The sequence below is a fragment of the Bubalus kerabau genome, chromosome 6 (assembly GCF_029407905.1).
Source record: "Bubalus kerabau isolate K-KA32 ecotype Philippines breed swamp buffalo chromosome 6, PCC_UOA_SB_1v2, whole genome shotgun sequence".
NCBI classification, from domain to species: Eukaryota; Metazoa; Chordata; class Mammalia; order Artiodactyla; family Bovidae; genus Bubalus; species Bubalus kerabau.
Genome location: NC_073629.1, coordinates 77530068 through 77548809, shown reverse-complemented (window position 1 = coordinate 77548809; position 18742 = coordinate 77530068). Strand labels below are relative to the sequence as shown.

The 18742-nt window shown below is 43.6% G+C and overlaps 1 protein-coding gene across 2 annotated transcripts in view; it reads right to left on the bottom strand.

The window, feature by feature from the left end:
- Positions 1 to 18742, bottom strand: part of WLS (Wnt ligand secretion mediator) — a 116657-nt gene that overhangs the window by 24374 nt on the left and 73541 nt on the right. For both annotated transcript variants that reach the window (XM_055585509.1, XM_055585508.1), the window contains exons 4-9: positions 13693 to 13854; positions 12596 to 12732; positions 6970 to 7138; positions 4983 to 5080; positions 4560 to 4623; positions 2506 to 2649 (exon numbers count right to left, since the gene is read on the bottom strand). In XM_055585509.1, the coding sequence (XP_055441484.1) occupies positions 2506 to 2649; positions 4560 to 4623; positions 4983 to 5080; positions 6970 to 7138; positions 12596 to 12732; positions 13693 to 13854 (774 nt within the window). The remainder of the gene's footprint in view (positions 1 to 2505; positions 2650 to 4559; positions 4624 to 4982; positions 5081 to 6969; positions 7139 to 12595; positions 12733 to 13692; positions 13855 to 18742) is intronic.

Genomic DNA, 18742 nt, shown 5'->3' with positions numbered 1-18742 from the left:
GCTGAGCCCATATGCCACAACCAGTGAAGCCTGCATGCCATAGAGCCCTGTGTTCCAACAACAAGAGAAACCGCTGCAATGAGAAGCCCTAGTACCACAACTAGAGAATAGCTCCTGCTCACTGCAACTAGAGAAAAGCCCACATGGCAACAAAGGCCCAGGACAGTCAAAAATAAATAAATAAAATCACTTCTTAGAAAAAGAATCTAGAGAAAACAGGTCCCAGTGACTCAAAATGCACTGCAGGGGTGAGTTCTTGGGGATGGAGGAGGTGTTCCCCATCATTTCTTCAGGGAGAGAATGCTCCTATACCAGAGAGGAACACTTTCACTACAAGATCCCATGAGGGCTCTCTGAGAGTGGACTGGTTCCAAGTGCTCCTGACCACCTATCCTGTCCACTTTATCCACGACAAGTTAGCTACTCCCTGCTATGGCAGTAGTGGGGCCCGTGTCCTATCCTGACATCCATGGTACCCAGCTTGAGTGACCTTCCTGAAGGCTTCTCTATAGATTCTATAGATTAATCCCTGCGTTCCAGGTGATGCTGCTTTTGGAAGGACATCCTCATGGTTCTGCCTATGAGCTCAGTCGCTAAGTTGTGTCTGACTCTTTGTGACCCCGTGGACTGTAGCCCGCCAGGCTCCTCTGTCCATGGGATTTCCCAGGCAAGAATACTGGAGTGAGTTGCCATTTCCTCCTCCAGGGGATCTTCCCAACCCAGGGGTCGAACCTGCGTCTCCTGTATTGGCAGACAGGTTCTTTAGTACTGCACCACCAGGGAAGCCCCTTCATTATTCTAAGACCTATTTAAGTCCTAGCCTTTTTCTCTTAAGGGTGGTTAAGTTTTGGAAAACAGGCACTGGCCATTAAGGGAGATGGTGTGTGAAAAAGAAAAAGATAAACCTCTTTCCCCTTCCTTTTTGAGGCCAGCATCCCTGGGGCTTCAGTGCCATCCTCCTCCTGTGCCTTCCCACACATGCTCTGGTCAGCAGACAGTGGGCTGGGTGCAGGCACAGACATGGCAGCAGAGGTGGAGACATTATGACTGTAGGTAGGGGGAGAGAGGACCCCAGGACACTGGAAGGACATTCCCAATCACAGGACCCAAGCACAGCAAATGCAGGTCATTGCAGCATCATGCCACCCCAGAGGCATAGCCATGTGTGCAACAACCAATCTCAAGTCCTCTGCCTTGCCCTACAAGGGCAGGGTGGGGTCAGGCGGACCCTAGAGGAGGCCGGCCAACACCAGGAGGGTGAGGGCTACCACCAAGTGGAGCAGGACCAACCCCCGCCCTTCCAACACCCAGGGGTAAAAGGCACAAATGACCTACTATTTGAGGGAGCTCCCAACGGAACTGCAGCCCATGGTACAAACTCTTAGGCTGTGTTCATATTTTTACACAACTGCACTTGTTAACAGTTACTTATATGGTAGATAAGGTAAACCCAAAGAGCAAACATCGTATGGCTCGATTCCCATCCTGTGAGGATGGCTGGAGACTTTCCCTGATGTGCCCTGTGCATATATAACAGTAAGAAGTGGAAGACCAAGTGGCAAGGTTTGAAAATGCCTGGCAGATCTCTCTTTCCCCATTTCCAGCAGAGTAAGGCAGCACCTCTCAAGTGCAAGAGAGGTGAGAGGCTAAGTCTAAAAGGCGACAGAGTAAGAAAGCAAAAGAGAGAGAGTAAGGGAGAGAGTGGGCAAGAAACGGCAGGAAGTAAGGTAGTGCCTCTTGAGTGGCATGGAGGCCAGAGGCTGAGTTTTACCCAATCCTCCTGGCTTGCTTCACCAATATGTTGCTGATGAATTTGAGGTTCTTGCTTTGCCTCAAAAGATTTCAGAGACAAAGTGATAGACAAGAAATGGATTTATTTAGAGAAAAACACACTCCACAGACACAGTGTGGGCCATGTCAGAAGGGGAGAGGTGCTGAAATATGGTGTGGTTAGTTTTTATGGACTAGGTAAATTCATAAGCTAGAGAGTGGGAGGATTATTCCAATTATTTGGGGGAAGGGGGAAGGATTTCCAGGAATTGGGCCACCACCCACTTTTTGGTCTTTTATGGGTTAGCCTCAGAACTGTCATGGTGCTGGTGGGTATGTCATTTAGCTTATACTGCTGCTGCTGCTGCTAAGTCACTTCAGTTGCGTCCGACTCTGTGTGACCCCATAGACGGCAGCCTACTAGGCTCCTCTGTCCCTGGGATTCTCCAGGCAAGAATACTGGAGTGGGTTGCCATTTCCTTCTCCAATGCATGAAAGTGAAAAATGAAAGTGAAGTCGCTCAGTCGTGCCCAACTCTTAGTGACCCCATGGACTGCAGCCCACCAGGCTCTTTCGTCCATGGGATTTTCCCAATTAGTGTATAATGAGGCTCAAGGTCTACTGGAAGCCAAATCTTCTGCCATCTTGGACGTAGTTGATTCTAACAGTTTTAGTCATGTCCTATGGCCATACCATTCTTTTACCATTCTGCCCTCTTCCCTGTTTCCTGCTCACCTCATAGTGTAGCCGCCGGACTTTGCTCATGGCTGGCAGGCTTGACTGCTTCCCGCTGATGTTCCGAAAAACCTGAAAGACCATGAAGCACAGAAACAGGAAGTAGAGGCAGAGGCAGATCCCAGCCACTATGATGAAGGCCATCTGATGGTGTCCAGTCAAGGAAATGGTCAGCTTGCCAAGGATTCAAGCACTTCACTCAAGGGTGACACTCTATGTCTCCAAATATGTAGGCAATTTTCAGGAGGATAAAAATATTAAAACTTGGCATTCTAATATCAACATTAGAGAGGTTTCTTGACATAAAAGTACCAATGAGTGAAGAATGTTCCAAATAGCTTTCTAAGCTGGATAACACGAGAGACAGAACCTTGTTTTAGATATATAGACTCTAGGGTCCACCCTAGACCTACTAAATCAGAATCTGCCTTTAACAAGGTCCTAGGGAGAGTCATATGCACAGTAAGTTTGAAAAGCACTAAAGTATTGGATATTGGTTGTAAAATATTGATCAAGTAGAAAGCTGCATTAAAATCACCACGAAAGTAAAGATACAGGTGCCCAGGTCCCACTGCACATCTACAGAATCAGGTTTTCCAAGGGCTAGGAAACCAAGTATAATCATGTTTGCGAACCATTGGCCTAGTATCCAGATTTTTATAAGGAGGTTGAGGTGCCCTGGAATTTGGAGGGCATGGAGTGGGGGTTGGATGCAGTAGCAGCAACTACGCTATAATGGATGCTGAGCATGAGGCTGAAAGTATTGAAGTGAAACCTTCAAGATGAAGTTCTGTGGCAATCTTCTCTCAACACAAGAAAAATCTTGTCAGACGGAATGGGGAGCGAAGGACATATGGCCAAGGTGGGAGTTGAGGGTGGGGCAATATACTGTGAGGTTGATCTTCAGAACTTAATCTGACTATTAGCAAGGCTTGGGGTGGAGTGATCTGACTTGGGAGGCAAATGACCAGACTCCAACTTTTTTCTGCTATAACTCCAGGCCAAGTAGCATATTTTAAGAAAAAAAATTAAACAAGGATGAACTCAGCATTTATATTTCACTAAAGTGAAAGTGTTAGTCACTCAGTTGTGTCCAACTCTGAGACCTCATGGATTGCAGCCTGCCAAGCTTTTCTGTCCATGGAATTCTCCTGGGAAGAATGAGGGGTTGAAGCAGACTAAGGATCATAAATAGTCCTCAGGTGGTACAGCTAACTTTTTTTGGTGGTGGGATGGCAGAAATGGGGAGCTCAATTCTCTCATCTTTAAAGCAATGATACTTTTGATCTAGTTTACTCACAAAGTTCTTGCGATACTAAGAAGCCAATATAAAGACCATGGCCAGACAAAGCTTATTTATCTGCATCTGACAAGATATTCTCCATCAAGAAAGAATACAACTCAAGCCTTTCTCTCCTCTCCCTAGGACAGTCTTTTTTTCCTGAAGCACTTAACATATTATAGAGGAAGATAAAATGTTTAAATCCAGCATCCTAAAAGGGATAAGCTAAGATTGTCGCTTCTGCTTCATGAAGATGACTCAGAGAGTTTATGCCAACCAACCAGAAGCCTGGGTGACTCTTCTGGAACTAATCACCTTAGCCTTATCTCCACTTGGTCTTGGAAGTGAATAGCAGCAGCATGGGATGCCAGCACACCAAGGTCACTGTAAGAAGTCTGGCACACAGACGACGTCAGTAACGGGGGCCCTGAGATGAACCTCCGTGGCTGCAGGGAAAAACCAGTCATGCTTCAGTCTGTGGTAAACAAGTACATAATAGAGCATTTAGACAGGCAGCGGCAAGACTAGCCACTCCGATCCCTCGGCTGTGTGGGCTTGCTGCAACCTCCTTGTTTTGCCTGCTCTCACCCAGGCTTGAAAGCGAGCATTAATTCTCCTCATTATTTGCCTTAATTGTTCTGTTATCATTGGTCTGAAGATCAAAGCTCTGGCTGAGTACACATGGAGAGCATCAGTGAGACTTAGAAAATGATCTTGGGGACCAGGCGGCTATGGGAAGAAATAAAACCCTGAGCCCATCAAGGAAGGATACAGCCAGTTCTGTTCCGACATCTGTAGTCCAGATACTGTAGAAGGGATTCGTGAGTTGTACCCCTCTACAAAGAGAAATGAGACGGAAAGGCAAGACACAATTAATACAGAGGCAAAGGGGAGCTTTCCTTTCTATACACTCTCAGCTTTTCAGCCAGAGGGGTGGTGTCTGTATTCAGACTAAGTCGCAGAGGATGTAGAGAGAAACAAAGTTTGAAGAATACGATTAGCTCAAATATTTTGTGTCTCTAAAGAGCTCTGTCTCTTAATCCCAGTGCTAACCTGAGGATGTGGTCATGTCCACGCTTTCATCCTACCTGCTCCCAATCACCTCCTCCGCCTTTTCAGATACTTTTTCTATAGAGCTGAGAGTGAACCTGGTGACATGCGTTTCCGTCCAGAGTTCCACAGGCCCCCTGCTTACCTCTCACACATGTCAAATATGAAAAGGCAGAAAGAGCCAACAGCAATTGGTCCGACTTGCTTCCAGTACCCTGCTATATGATTCCGCTCATGCTGGTCCTGAGGAAAACCAAGTTGAGAAATGAGAAAAAGATAGGGGAAAGCAAAGCAGTTCTACAGGTGAGTCAGTCATCCAACAATCCTTGCTGCCTATCTGCTGTGCATCAAATCATGATATAGATTAAAACAACAACAGCAGCAGCACAGTGCTAACAAATGGAAAACACTTCTGTCAATTGCACATAGTTTTTGATTTTTTAAAAAATTTACATCACAGAGTCTTATCAATTCTTTCTCAACATCTTCCAGAAATTATCTAAATAACTGATCCATTTGTTCTTTTGCTTTCATAAATACTTTGACCTAATCACCAGATCACTGACCCTCACCTCTTAATAAGGTCTTCAGCTAAGAAAAAAAGATGTTGGGAGTAGCGGTTTGGGACTTCAAAGGGGACGAAGGCAACTCACATGGAGATAGAAAAGCAAACGTTTGGTAAACAAATGTTTGCTGGGCCATGCTGAGACAATAAGACAGGGCGTAAACTGATCTTTAAGGCCCTGCCTTGAGTTTTCCACCACCACCCAGCCCATATGCTTTGCAGATATCTCTGGTGATAGCTCTATTCAGGGAAAGGGTCATCTACCAAAATTCTTTTAGGCAGTTAAGGGGAAGGTCAGAGTTTCTTCCCTTTTTTTTTTTTTTTTTTTTTTTTACTCTACTAGGTTTTTATTTCTGCTGGGCCTTTGCTCAGTTGCGGCAAGCAGAGGCCACTCTCTAGTTGTGATGTGTGGGCTTCTTACTGCGGCGGCTTCTCTTTGGCAGAGCATGGGCTCTAGGGCACGAGGGCTTCAGTAGTTGCGGCATGTGGGCTCAGTAGTTGTATCTCCCGGGCTCTAGAGCACAGGCTCAATAGTTGTGGCACACAGGCTCAGTTGTTCCAAGGCACACGCAGAAACTGAACATCCCACATCAGAAATTGAACCCATGTCTGCTGCACTGGCAAGCTGATTCTTCACTACTAAGTCACCAGGGAAGCCCTCTTCCAGTCTTTTGAACCTTGATTGTTTTCAGCTAGAAATAATTCATGCACCAAAGAGATATTTTGATTTGTGGTAGCAAATTTCGCTCCCTTACATACCTTAGGGAGTAGAAGTTCTGTGATCCACAAAAGAACCCTTTCAGAATTAAATTGCCATGTGACTTATCACCGGTCTTTTTTAAGGTGGGGTAGTTCCCAGAGGGCAAAATAAAGACTCGAAAGCATTAAAATATGTCAAGTGTAAGAGGTTTCTTTCAGTTAGGAGAACAGACAGTCCCCTCCATTCCCATCCATGCTGACGAGGGCTTGTGGTCAGTGCCGCTGCTGGAGGATCCCCAGTGCCACCCAGCTGTAAGAAAAAGCCTCTTTTTCCTCTCACTGCTCTCCTGGAAGGGCTGCAAGGCTTCAGAAGCCATATAATGGAATTTAAAATAGTCCGTGCTACTACGAGGCTCATGTGCCTAACCCACGGACCAGGCTCCAGCTGGCATATCATCCTAGCCACAGCGTGACGGCTGCACCATTCTTATTTTTATCCACAGTATCATTAATCCCTCTATTTGGTGTCTGTGCAAACTGACACCAGAGAGGTCAGCATTTCTGGGTAACAGGGGTTATTAGGCCACCTGAACTCACTGCCAGCTGGAAAGTGCCTGGCCCACATTCTCTGGTGGTTACCTTGGTCCTGGGGACAAGCAGAGCTGGAGTCAAAGGGCAAGAAATGTTGATAATCATTAACGTTTGCGCATCTACTTTATGCTAAATATTTACTCACATTATCTCATCTAAACCTCACAAAAACCCTACACTAATATTAGCCTTTAAAACCCATTTTATAGACGAGGAACCTGAGTTTGAGAGCAATTAAGTCACGTGCCAGCTAGCTTATAAGTGGTAACGCACTTACCATCATGTGCTCACCACAGAAGATGATCCAGAAGGAGAGAAGCATTGCGTAGAAGATGCCCTGTCGGATATCACCAAACAAGAGCATCCAGGTCCAGTCAAACCCAATGGAAAACCACTCCACTGGGATGTTGATAAAAGTCATGGAAATCCCAAGGGCAAAGATGACTCTGATGGTGAGAAAACATGAGGAAAACTATTTTATTTACCTGGAAGGCAAAACATTTTTTATTTAAAAATCAAAACTCAGTTTTGGGAAATGAAATGCTCCATATTGGCACTGAAGCCATGTGATCAGTTTCTTTGCTCTCATTGTAATGTGTATCTACAAGCAGAAGCTAAGTGTCTTCTTTCATTGGCACGACTGCAGAATGAAGGACTGTTACGTTAATCCTTCTACACAGTAATTGAACCTAACCTGAATGCTCTGAACTTTATCTTGGTGCCACCTCAGATCAAGTGCTTCCTAAATGTTTTCACCCTCCCTTGCCTTCTTAAACAGACCTCATTGAATATACCAATAATTATCCTCTCTTACCTATTCAGGGTATCATTAACCTGATCATTAAGAACACTCATTATTATGATATTCTCAGCAACTATGAATCATACAAGCATTTTAATTTCAATAACATGTGACTTCAAATGATATGAAATACAAATTATTTTAGCTGCTTGTTTCATTTTTATTTTGCTTTTCTCCCATTAATTGCCACTTCCCTATCAAAATTTCATTTATGTTGTTACTGATTTATCCATACTTTCATTCATACCCATGTGTTATTAAACACAAATCATGTATCAGGCATTTTGTTAGGGCCATGGATACCTAAATGGATAGGACCAGTTCTTTCCTTTATGGATATTCAGTAGCTGAACCATATAAAGTGTAATAAGCAATATGATAGACGAGTACAACAGATTGCTACCAGGACTTCTTACTTTGACAGAGACAGAAATTAAGCTGAGTTGTAAATCAAGGTTAGGGAGGTGGAAGGGCATTCCAAACAGAGGGAAGAGCCTGGATGAAGCCTAGAAGAGTCTGAAGCATTTGGGGATCTGACTATGGAACATATCAGGAAATGATAGGCCATGAGACCAGAGAAATATATATAAAAAGGCTGAGCTGGTAAAGAAACTTGCATACCTTATTAGAGAATTTGATATTTATCCTGAAAGGACTGAGGATCCAATAAGAAGGTTAAAAAATGGAGCAGCATCATTTCATTCATTCATTCAACAAATTCATATTCATTGAGTTCCTACTGTGTGCCAGTCACTATTCTAGATGCTGGGGACACATGAGTAAACAAAGTAGGCAATGATCCTGCTCTAGTGATGCTTGTATTCAGAGGGGGTGAGCAGAGGGGTAGACAGGGAATGATAATAAATAGAGAATAAGTATTATGAAGAAGTATAAAAAAAGCCAAGTGGGAGAATGGAGTGTGATGGGAGGCAATTTAAATAAGGTAGATGGGGGAAAGCCTATAAGACAGAAATTATACTAGGGCTGAAGGAAATGAGTCATTGAGCCACAAAGATATCTGGGAAGAAGCATTTCAGATGAAGAGGACAGCAAGTGCAAAGGCCCTAAAGAGAGTGCATGCTGGTCATGTCTGAGCACCATCAAGGTGGATGGCCCATGGTGAAGAGAACAGGAGATAAAATTAGAGGTGGTGAAGAGCCGGATCACCGAGGGTTTATAGGCTAGAGTAAAGGAAATGAAAAGCCAACAGAGAGCTTTGAACAGAGCAGTGAAGTGATCTAATTTCTACTTAAAAGAAAAAGCCTGGCTGCTGTGTGAATAGACTGCAGGAAATAAAATGATGGAAATAAGAGGTGCAGTTAAGAGGCTATTTCAATAATCCAGGTGAGAAATAAGAAATCAGGGTTAGATCAGGGTGGTAGATATGGAAATGGTGAGAATTTCCTGGCATGTTGGAAGGGGGTGTGAATAAAAGTGGAGTAAAGGATGCCTCCTACATATCTGATCAACTGCTCCTAAGCAGCTGAAAGGACAGAGTTGCTATTTTCTAAGATGAAGATGTCCCAAAGAGCAGCAAGTTTGAAGTGGGAGGAAAACAAGTGTTTTTCTTTGTATGTGGTACATTTCTATGTAAATGAAGGTGTTAATGGATGGAATACTAGGGTCCAGAGTTGGGAGTAGCTGAAGTTGACCATGTACACGAAGGGCATCAGAGTACAGAAGGTTTTTAAGACCACAAGACTAGATGAGATCACTGGGGAAACAAACGTAGCTAGGAAAGAGAAGAAGTTCAAATGTGGCAGGAAGGGGAACCCCTTCCAGGGCCCGAAACTGGGCTCTTGTCTAACACTTGGAAATGAATTATCCGAGGAGACACATGTGCTGGCAAAGAAAGAGATGTATCTCCTCGGACAATTCATTTCTGAGTGCTAGATAAGAGCCCAGTTTTGGGCCCTGGAAGGGGTCCCCCTTTCTGCAACACAAAGACAGAGCCTCAGCTCCAAAGCTTAAGAGGTTGGAAAGATCACTGGAAACAGCCATGGAGACTGAGTGACAGTCAGCAAAAGAGAGAATAACAGTGAGAATGTGGAGGAGGCTCTATGAAAAAAAAAAGGGACTGATCAGCTACACCAAATGCTGACACTTCAATTCAGTTCAGTTGCTCAGTCTGTCCAACTCTTTGTGACCCCATGGACTGCAGCACACCAGGACTCCCTGTCCATCACCAACTCATGGAGCTTGCTCAAACTCATGTCCATCGACTCAGTGATGCCATCCAACCATATCATCCTCTATCATCCTCTTCTCCTCTCGCCTTCAATTCTTCCCAGCATCAGGGTCTTTTCCAAGGAGTCAGTTCTTACCATCAGGTGGCCAAAGTACTGGAGCTTCAGCATCAGTCCTTCCAAAGAAGATTCAGGACTGATTTCCTTTAGGATGGACTGGTTGGATCTCCTTACAGTCCAAGGGACTCTCAAGAGTCTTCTCCAACACCACAGTTCAAAAGCATCAATTCTTTGGTGCTCAACTTTCTTTATAATTCTACTCTCACATTCTGCAAGGAGATCCAACCAGTCCATTCTAAAGGAGATCAGCCCTGGGTGTTCTTTGGAAGGAATGATGCTACAGCTGAAACTCCAGTACTTTGGCCACCTCATGTGAAGAGTTGACTCATTGGAAAAGACTCTGATGCTGGGAGGGATTGGGGGCAGGAGGAGAAGGGGACGACAGAGGATAAGATGGCTGGATGGCATCACCGACTCAATGGACATGAGTTTGAGTGAACTCCAGGAGTTGGTGATGGACAGGGGGGCCTGGTGTGCTGCAATTCATGGCGTCACAAAGAGTTGGACATGACTGAGTGACTGAACTGAACTGGAGAAACCACAGCTTTGACTAGACAGACCCTTGTTGGCAAAGTAATGTCTCTGCTTTTTAATATGCTGTCTAGGTTGGTCATATCTTTTCTTCCAAGAAGTAAGCATCTTTTACTTTCATGACTGCAGTCACCATCTGCAGTGATTTTGGAGCCCCCAAAAATAAAGTTGGTCACTGGTTCCATTGTTTCCCCATCTACTTTTGAAGTGATGGGACCGGATACCATGATCTTTGTTTTCTGAATGTTGACTTTTAAGCCAACTTTTTCACTCTCCTCTTTCACTTTCAATAAGAGGCTCTTTAGTTCTTCTTTGCTTTCTGCCATCTGTGTATTTGAGGTTACTGATATTTCTCCCAGCAATCTTGATTCCAGCTTGTGCTTCATCCAGCCCAGCATTTCACATGATGTACTCTGCATATAAGTTAAATAAGCAGGGTGACAGTATACAGCCTTGACGTACTCCTTTTCCTATCTGGAACCAGTCTGTTGTTCCATGTCCAGTTCTAGCTGTTGCTTCCTCACCTGCATACAGATTTCTCAGGTGGCAGGTAAGGTGGTCTGGTATTCCTATTTCTTTAAGAATTTTCTACAGTTTGCTGTGATCTACAAAGTCAAAGGTTTTAGCATAGTCAATAAAGCATAAGTAGATGTTTTTCTGGAATTCTCTTGCTTTTTCGATGATCCAATGGATGTTGGACATTTGATCTCTGGTTCCTCTGCCTTTTCTAAATCCAGTTTGAACATCTGGAAGTTCACAGTTCATGTACTGTTAAAGCCTGGCTTGGAGAATTTTGAGCACTACTTTGCTAACGTGTGAGACGAGCAATTGTGCGGTAGTTTGAACATTCTTTGGCTTTGCCTTTCTTTGGGATTGGAATGAAAACTGACCTTTCCCAGTCCTGTGGCCACTGCTGAGTGTTCCAAATTTGCTGGCATACTGAGTGCAGCACTTTCACAGCATCATCTTTTAGGATTTGAAATAGCTGAACTGGAATTCCATCACCTCCACTAGCTTTGTTCGTAGTGATTGCTTCCTAAGGCCCACTTGACTTTGCATTCCAGAATGTCTGGCGCTGGGTGAGTGATCACACCACCGTGGTTATCTGGGTCATAAAGATCTTTTTTGTATAGCTCTTCTGTGTATTCTTGCCACTTCTTCTTAATATCTTCTGCTTCTGTTAAGTCCATACCATTTCTGTACTTTATTGAGCCCATCTTTGCATGAAATGCTCCCTTCATATCTCTAAGTTTCTTGAAGAGATGTCTAGTCTTTCCCATTCTGTTGTTTTCCTCTACTTCTTTGCATTGATCACTGACGAAGGCTTTCTTATCTCTCCTTCCTATTGTCTGGAACTCTTCAACCAGACGGGTATATCTTTCCTTTTCTCCTTTGCCTTTCACTTCTCTTCTTTTCTCAGCTACTTGTAAGGCCTCCTCAGACAACCATTTTGCCTTTTTGCACTTCTTTTTCTTAGGGATGATCTTGATCCCTGCCTCCTGTACAATGTCATGAACCTCCGTCCATAATTCTTCAGGCACTCTGTCTATCAGATCTATTCCCTTGAATCTATTTGTCACTTTCACTGTATAATCATAAGGGATTTGATTTAGGTCATATAGTGGATGTGACCTAAATGCTGACAACGAGTCAAGAAAAGTGAGGACTGAGGACTGGATTTGGAAGGTGGGGGTCACTGGTGATCCTATTAAGAACAATTTTAATAAGGGGTAGAAGGGGCTCAAGAAATAAATGGGAGAAGATATATACACAAGATTTTTGAGGAATTTTGTTGTAAAGATCAGCTGAAAAATGATGCAGTAGCTTTGAGGGGAAGTACAAAGAGTTCTAACTATGAATGGGGATGGAAGAGTGTATTTGTATATTAATGGGAATAATCCAACAGAAAGCAAAAAGTCAATAATGTAGGAGAGAAAAGGGCTATCTCTACAGGAAAATCATCCTTGCTGAGAGGTGCTTAGAGCGGTTGGGATTAGTGAGCAACAATGCAGTTCATCCACTGTATCAGAGAAATGTATCTGATGCAGAACATGAAAGAGCAAAGATAGAACAGAGAGCTGGAAATATGAGAGCAGTAGAACCCTTAGGATTTAACAATCATTTGCATGTAAAAGCTGAAGGAGAAAAAGGAGTCAAATCTCCAGTCCAAAGAACACACGGACCACTTGAGCTAGACTCCCAGCAACAGGTCCACGGCAGGCTGTGCCAGTGTTTCTTAAGAGTGCTGCAAAATCAGCTCTTACTTTTCTAGGAGGACTGGGGGTCGAGACATCATGGTGATCCTCCTCCAATACCACACCATGATGATGAAGATGCTGGGTGTAAGGAAGGTCTTCATGGCAAACCACACCTTGGTGAAGCCTCCATTCTGGTGAATTCCCTAGATAGAGACCAATCATAATTTTTAAGGTCAATATATCTTGGTGTTATTTTCTACCAGCAGATGCATTTTGAAGAGAAGTGGAGATCTTTATTGCTGAACTTTCAAGATCAAGAGCCTTAACATTCACAGCAGGTAACATCCTCACACTCTCCTCAACCCCTCCTCAGGCACTGTATAAAACTAAATCAAAAGGCATGAAGATAGCCTCACTCTATCCTAAGGGAATGATTAGGAACATGATCAAAGATTTTTCTCCAAGGTTTTCACTGAAAAATTGGAGCTATCTTAGATGCCCCAAATGACAGCACTGGCATAATGTGTTAAAGTGAATACATACTGTGGAAGCTAGGCAGTACCGCAACGTATGTTTACATTATATTTATAATATACCATTACATTTAAAAAAGCAAAGAATGGAAGAGTCAGTTGAATATGATCCCCTCCCTTTTTTTAAGAGAAGGATTGAGCTCAGTCTCTCAGTTGTGTTTCTTTGTGACCCCATGGACTGTAGCCCACTGGGCTCTTCTGTCCATGGAATTTTCCAGGCAAGAATACTGGAGTGAGTTGCCATTTCCTTCTCTAGAAGGGAACAATTTAAAATATATATATATACATACACACACACACACGCACACACACATGCACCCACCACACACACACACACACATACATTACACACACACACTATACACACATAGAAAAAAATCAAGAAGGAGATAATAGCAAAACCTCGAAATGGTTATTTCTCAAGATGGTAGGATATTACAGATAACTTTCATGTTCTATGATGTTTATTTGCGCTTGTAATTTTCTACAATAAATATGCAGTTGCTTTTTAGATTAAAAAAAACCTAAATTAGGTTTAAAAAATCTACTCCATGTTTTACTTTTTTCCCTACTAAAGAGATAAAATGGTAAGAACCTATACCACAACTGTGATCAATCAGATTCACTTACCACCAGCCGAATATCCTTTATCTCTCCAATCCCAACGTTGATTTTCTTCTTCTCATTCACAGGCAGCCGGATATTTAGAAGGTAATACTTATGAGCCACGGACCCAATTTCCATGAAAGGAAGGACATCACATTCATAGTAACGGCCCTCATGTTCTAGGGTCTGGAAGAAGAGTAGAGGGTTTGAGGCAAGGGCACCATTTCCAATAAACTGTGTCTGAATTGTCTTGCCTTTGACTCATATCACCAATTCTAAAAAGCTAAGGCTTAAATGTATACTTCAGAGGTACACATAATAGGGTACATGGGTTTATATAAGCTGCCACCCTCCCTCCCCAAAATAAAACCCAGCCACATTTGAGGTGGAACCAGAAATCTCAGGTAATGAGCAGGGGTTTCTTCTATTTCATCACCTTTCTCAGCTCTGCAATCCTTATTACAGCCTCACATCAGACTAGCCTGGTCTATAAGGGCTATAAGAACTTTTAATTTGCAGCATACTATCAGATACTGTATAGCTTTGTGGAACAGTCAACTCCTTAAATGTTCAGGAGGAAGTCCTATGTCCATCACATTCTTGTATCATGATCACTTATTTACATAGTTTTGACCTGTAGGAGATGCTACAAAAAGCAGGAAATACCTACTTTTTATTGATTTGACCAAAAAAATAGAAGAAGCAACTCAAAGAGCCTTGGAATTTGGGGAAGATTCAAAGGGATGAGGGGAATAATGAGATTAGGTTGATAGAGATAACCACTTGGAATTTTCTGCCTTTAAATCTTTCTAACTGCCCAAGAGACAAAATGGCAGAAGGGAGCAGAAATTAAATAAACATTTAACACAGTTTCTAGGAAGTCCTTTTTACCCTTTAAAGCTGGCTTAAAACTCAGTTTTAAAAAATCTAAGATCATGGCATCAGTCCTATCACTTCATGGAAAATAGAAGGGGAAAAGGTGGAAGCAGTGACAGATCTCCTCCTCTCAGGCTCTAAAATCACTGTGGATGGTGACTGCAGCCATGAATTAGAAGACGATTGCTTCTGTGCAGGAAAGTCATGACAAACCTAGACAGTGTGTTAAAAAGCAAAGACACCACTTTGCTGACAAAAATCTATATAGTCAAGGATACAGACTTTCTAGTGGTCATGTGTGGATGTGGGAGTTGGACCACAAAGAAGGCAGAGCACTGAAAAACTGTGGTGCTGGAGAAGACTCTCAAGAGTCCCTTGGACTGCAAGAAGATCAAACCGGTCAATCGTAAAGGAATCAACCCTGAATATTCATTGGAAGGACTGATGCTGAAGCTGAAGCTCCAATACTTTGGCCACCTGATGTGAACAGTTGACTCACTGGAAAAGACCCTGATGCTGGGAAACATTGAAGGCAGAAGGAGAAGAGGGCAACAAAGGATGAGATGGTTGGATGGCATCACCGATTCAGTGGACATGAACGTGGGCAAACTCCAGGAGATGGCAAGGGACAGGGAAGCCTGGCATGCTGCAGTCCATGGGGTCACAGAGTTGGACACTTGGCAACTGAACAACTACAGCTAGGAAGGCCTCCTGGACTTCCTGCCAAGCAGTTTAAGAGGTACCAGCCAGCACATGGCAGTGGGAGATTGGTGAGTAGGGGCACAGCTTGCTTTTGAAAGTGAAATTCTGTTCCAACTCCACAGGGCACAAGGCTTTGTGGCCTAGCTGAGGGGTGGGGGAAGCTCTCAAGTATGGGCATGGAGAAGCAGGAGCTTCAGCAACTGAGGATTCTTTCCCAATGAGCCAGACAAGTGTCTGCCTTCATGCTGGGTTTGTATTCCAGCTTTAATGTTTGCCTGGTACCTTCTGATGAAGTGATGGAGGGATGGAATTTGGTATTCCTAAGCTTGAATTCTCAGGGCCTCCAAAAGTTTTTGTAAATCTTCAGAGCAAAAAGTCCAGAGGAGAAAGGAAGATAAGAAGGAGTCTGTTCCTCTGTGATCCTGGGGGTGGGGATGCGGGAGCGGTTTACTAGACAGTCAGAGCTCAAGAGTGCAATAAACAGACCTTCGTACAGGGACAGAAGACACAAATGACAAAACCAGAGGTAGAGCAGGTACAGATCTGGCTTACATGTTTCCACTCTTTCCTTTCCTACTCATGGTAGATATCATTGATCAATCATGATCGTTTTTCATTTTCTAAGATCTTAGGGGCTCTTATCAGAATGACCAGTTGATTAGACATGGCATTTGAAGTTTTAAAAATTCTTCTGTATAAAGAATCCTTCTTTTCCAAAACTCAGCTGCAAGTTGGATAAGTCTTCCTGTATAGATCTTTCTCTCCCCTCTGCTCCCTTCTCTTCTACTTATAAATCAAAGCAGGAAGGACTCTGCAAAATTGCTGAAAATACAGTATAGGCTCTAATTCAGCCTCAGATGAAGCTGAACTAAGGAGGCTGATTACTTGCTCTTGTAACAGCAAAAAGTGGATATTCTGATGTGTTTCCAATAAGCTAATTTACAGAAATTGAGAGTTTGAAGGCAACAAAACTTATTTAGTCTAATGCCACCGTCTTCATTACGTGTCTCACCCAAGGTCCCAAAAGTCATGGCAGAATTGGGTTGAGGACATGAGTCTTGCAAGTCCAGCCTCCAGCTCTGATAGGGAGGAGGACACGTGAATGCAGCAGAAAGAAAGGAATGCTGTGGCCTTAGACACGCCTGCAGGCAGGCATTGTGCTATGGTAAGGAGGGCACTGAACTTCAAGCCAAGAGGTTCAAATTCTAGTCCTGACCTCACCCCTTACTGGGTAGCTGGGGAAGGTCACCCACCTCATTTGGTCTCACTTTCTTTCTAAGTAAAGCATGCATGCATATTTAGTCGCTCAGTCATGTCCAACTCTTTGCAATTCCATGGATTGTAGCCTGCCAGGCTCCTCTCTCCATGGGATTCTCCAGGCAAGAATACTGGAGTGAGTAGCTATTCCCTTCTCCAGGGGATCTTCCTGACCCAGGGATCAAATCTGAATTTCCTGTTTTGCAGGCAGATTCTTTACCATCTGAGCCACCAGGGAAGCCCCCTAAGTAAAGCAAGGTTTATTTATGTGATCTCTTGAGATCCTTCTAATGCCCCTTCATGGGTCTTCCACTCCCTTGTCTTCCACTCCCTTGTCCCTACACAGAGGGTAACACCACCACATGAGACAAATTTACTTAAATCCAACAGATCAGAGACGCACACAGGGTCCTGGGATCCTGGCCTGTCCTACCTGTCTCAGACAAATTCACCATATCCTGCTGGGGACTTTTCTTTATGCACTGAGGTTCTGCCTCTGCCAGTATTTAGGGCATTTAGAAAGAAAGATTTCTTGCTCGCTCCCCCTCCTTTTCCTTTCCCCAGCCCCCTCAGCCCTCCCCTAAATCCAGCATGAGACTGGCTAATTAGGACAAATTACAGCAGGTGGCAACTTGACTTTTTTTTTTTTTTAAACTTCACAATCCACCAGGGACTAGAAAGCTTTAAAGCAATTTCTCATTTAATCTTCAGACTCAAGTCTAAATTTCACTGCAATCAAAAAGCATAGATTTGATGATTCATTTCCTTCACACTTTTCAAGGTTTAGTATCTTTCTTGAAAGGGATCAACACATCCTAAAGATAATCAAGCAACTGTCATTAAGAAGCAGTTGCAGGCTTCTTAACAACCTCCCCTGACTCTGCTTCCCAGTGCCCTCTAAGAGTTTAAGTAAGGTGAGAAATGACTTTTCCCTTTTTCTGAGAATGAAATTCCATATGCAAAACTTTATATCCTATAGCTTTAAACATCCAACCAGTCTTACCCTTGAATGATGCAATCAACTTGCAGCAACAGTTAGAAAGGTTTTAATTAATTTCCTCCACTGCATACAAAGATCTAGAAATATTACATATCTCTCTTCTGCTACCTCCAGTTCCTCTCTACCATTCCTTTTCACCTATAGATTACCCCCAAGGGCCTACTCAACGGAGAAGGCGATGGCACCCAACTCCGGTACTCTTGCCTGGAGAATCCCATGGACAGAGGAGACTGGTAGGCTGCAGTCCATGGGGTCGCTAAGAGTCGGACACGACTGAGCGACTTCACTTTCACTTTTCACTTTCATGCATTGGAGAAGGAAATGGCAACCCACTCCAGTGTTCTTGCCTGGAGAATCCCAGGGACGGAGGAGCCTGGTGGGCTGCCGTCTATGGGGTCACACAGAGTCGGACACGACTGAAGTGACTTAGCAGCAGCAGCAAGGGCCTACTCAAAACAATTCTGGATGAATTTGGGGCGGGGGGGGGGAACCCTACATTTGATCATTAAGGAAAGGATCTACTGAAGTCACTTTCAAACTTTATCAAGCTTAAGAGAAGGAAATGAAATCCTATTAAAACACAGGTTCCTTGGTTCTGTGTGAATTTTGATTCGTGTTTGGGGTGTGACCTGAAAATCTGCATTTCCTACAAGCTACCAGATGATGCTGATGCTGTTAATTCTTAGGCCATACTTTCCATAGCTGTGGTCTAGGAACCGTAGGGAAAGAGAGACTTAACAAACACCAGGCGCCCCAAAAGATGCTTACGTGTAGGGCGCATGGTTGGCCCATGAGCGTTTTAGTTAATATGTTTTGTCCTGGTGGCCCATCTGGTGAAACATGCCCCAGACTAGATTCAAGTGGTAAGATTCGTTCCGTTATCTAGTCCTTACAGAGATTCCACAGGCAGGTATTAATTATTATTTCATTTGGTAAAGGAGAAACTGAAGCTTGACCAGATAAAGCAAGCTAGCCTGAGGGAATGCAGTCAGTAAATGAAATGGTCTGGAATTGAAGCCAAGTTATTTGTTGTTTGCTGTTTATTCACTTGGTCATGTCCGACTCTTTTGGGACCTCATGGACTGTAGCCTGCCAGGCTCCTCCATCCATGGGATTTCCCAGGCAAGAATACTGGAGTGGGTTGCCATTTCCTTTTTCAGGAGATCTTTCTGACCTAGGGATTGAACCCGCATCTCCTGCATTATAGGCAGATTCTTTACCACTGAGCCACTGGGGAAT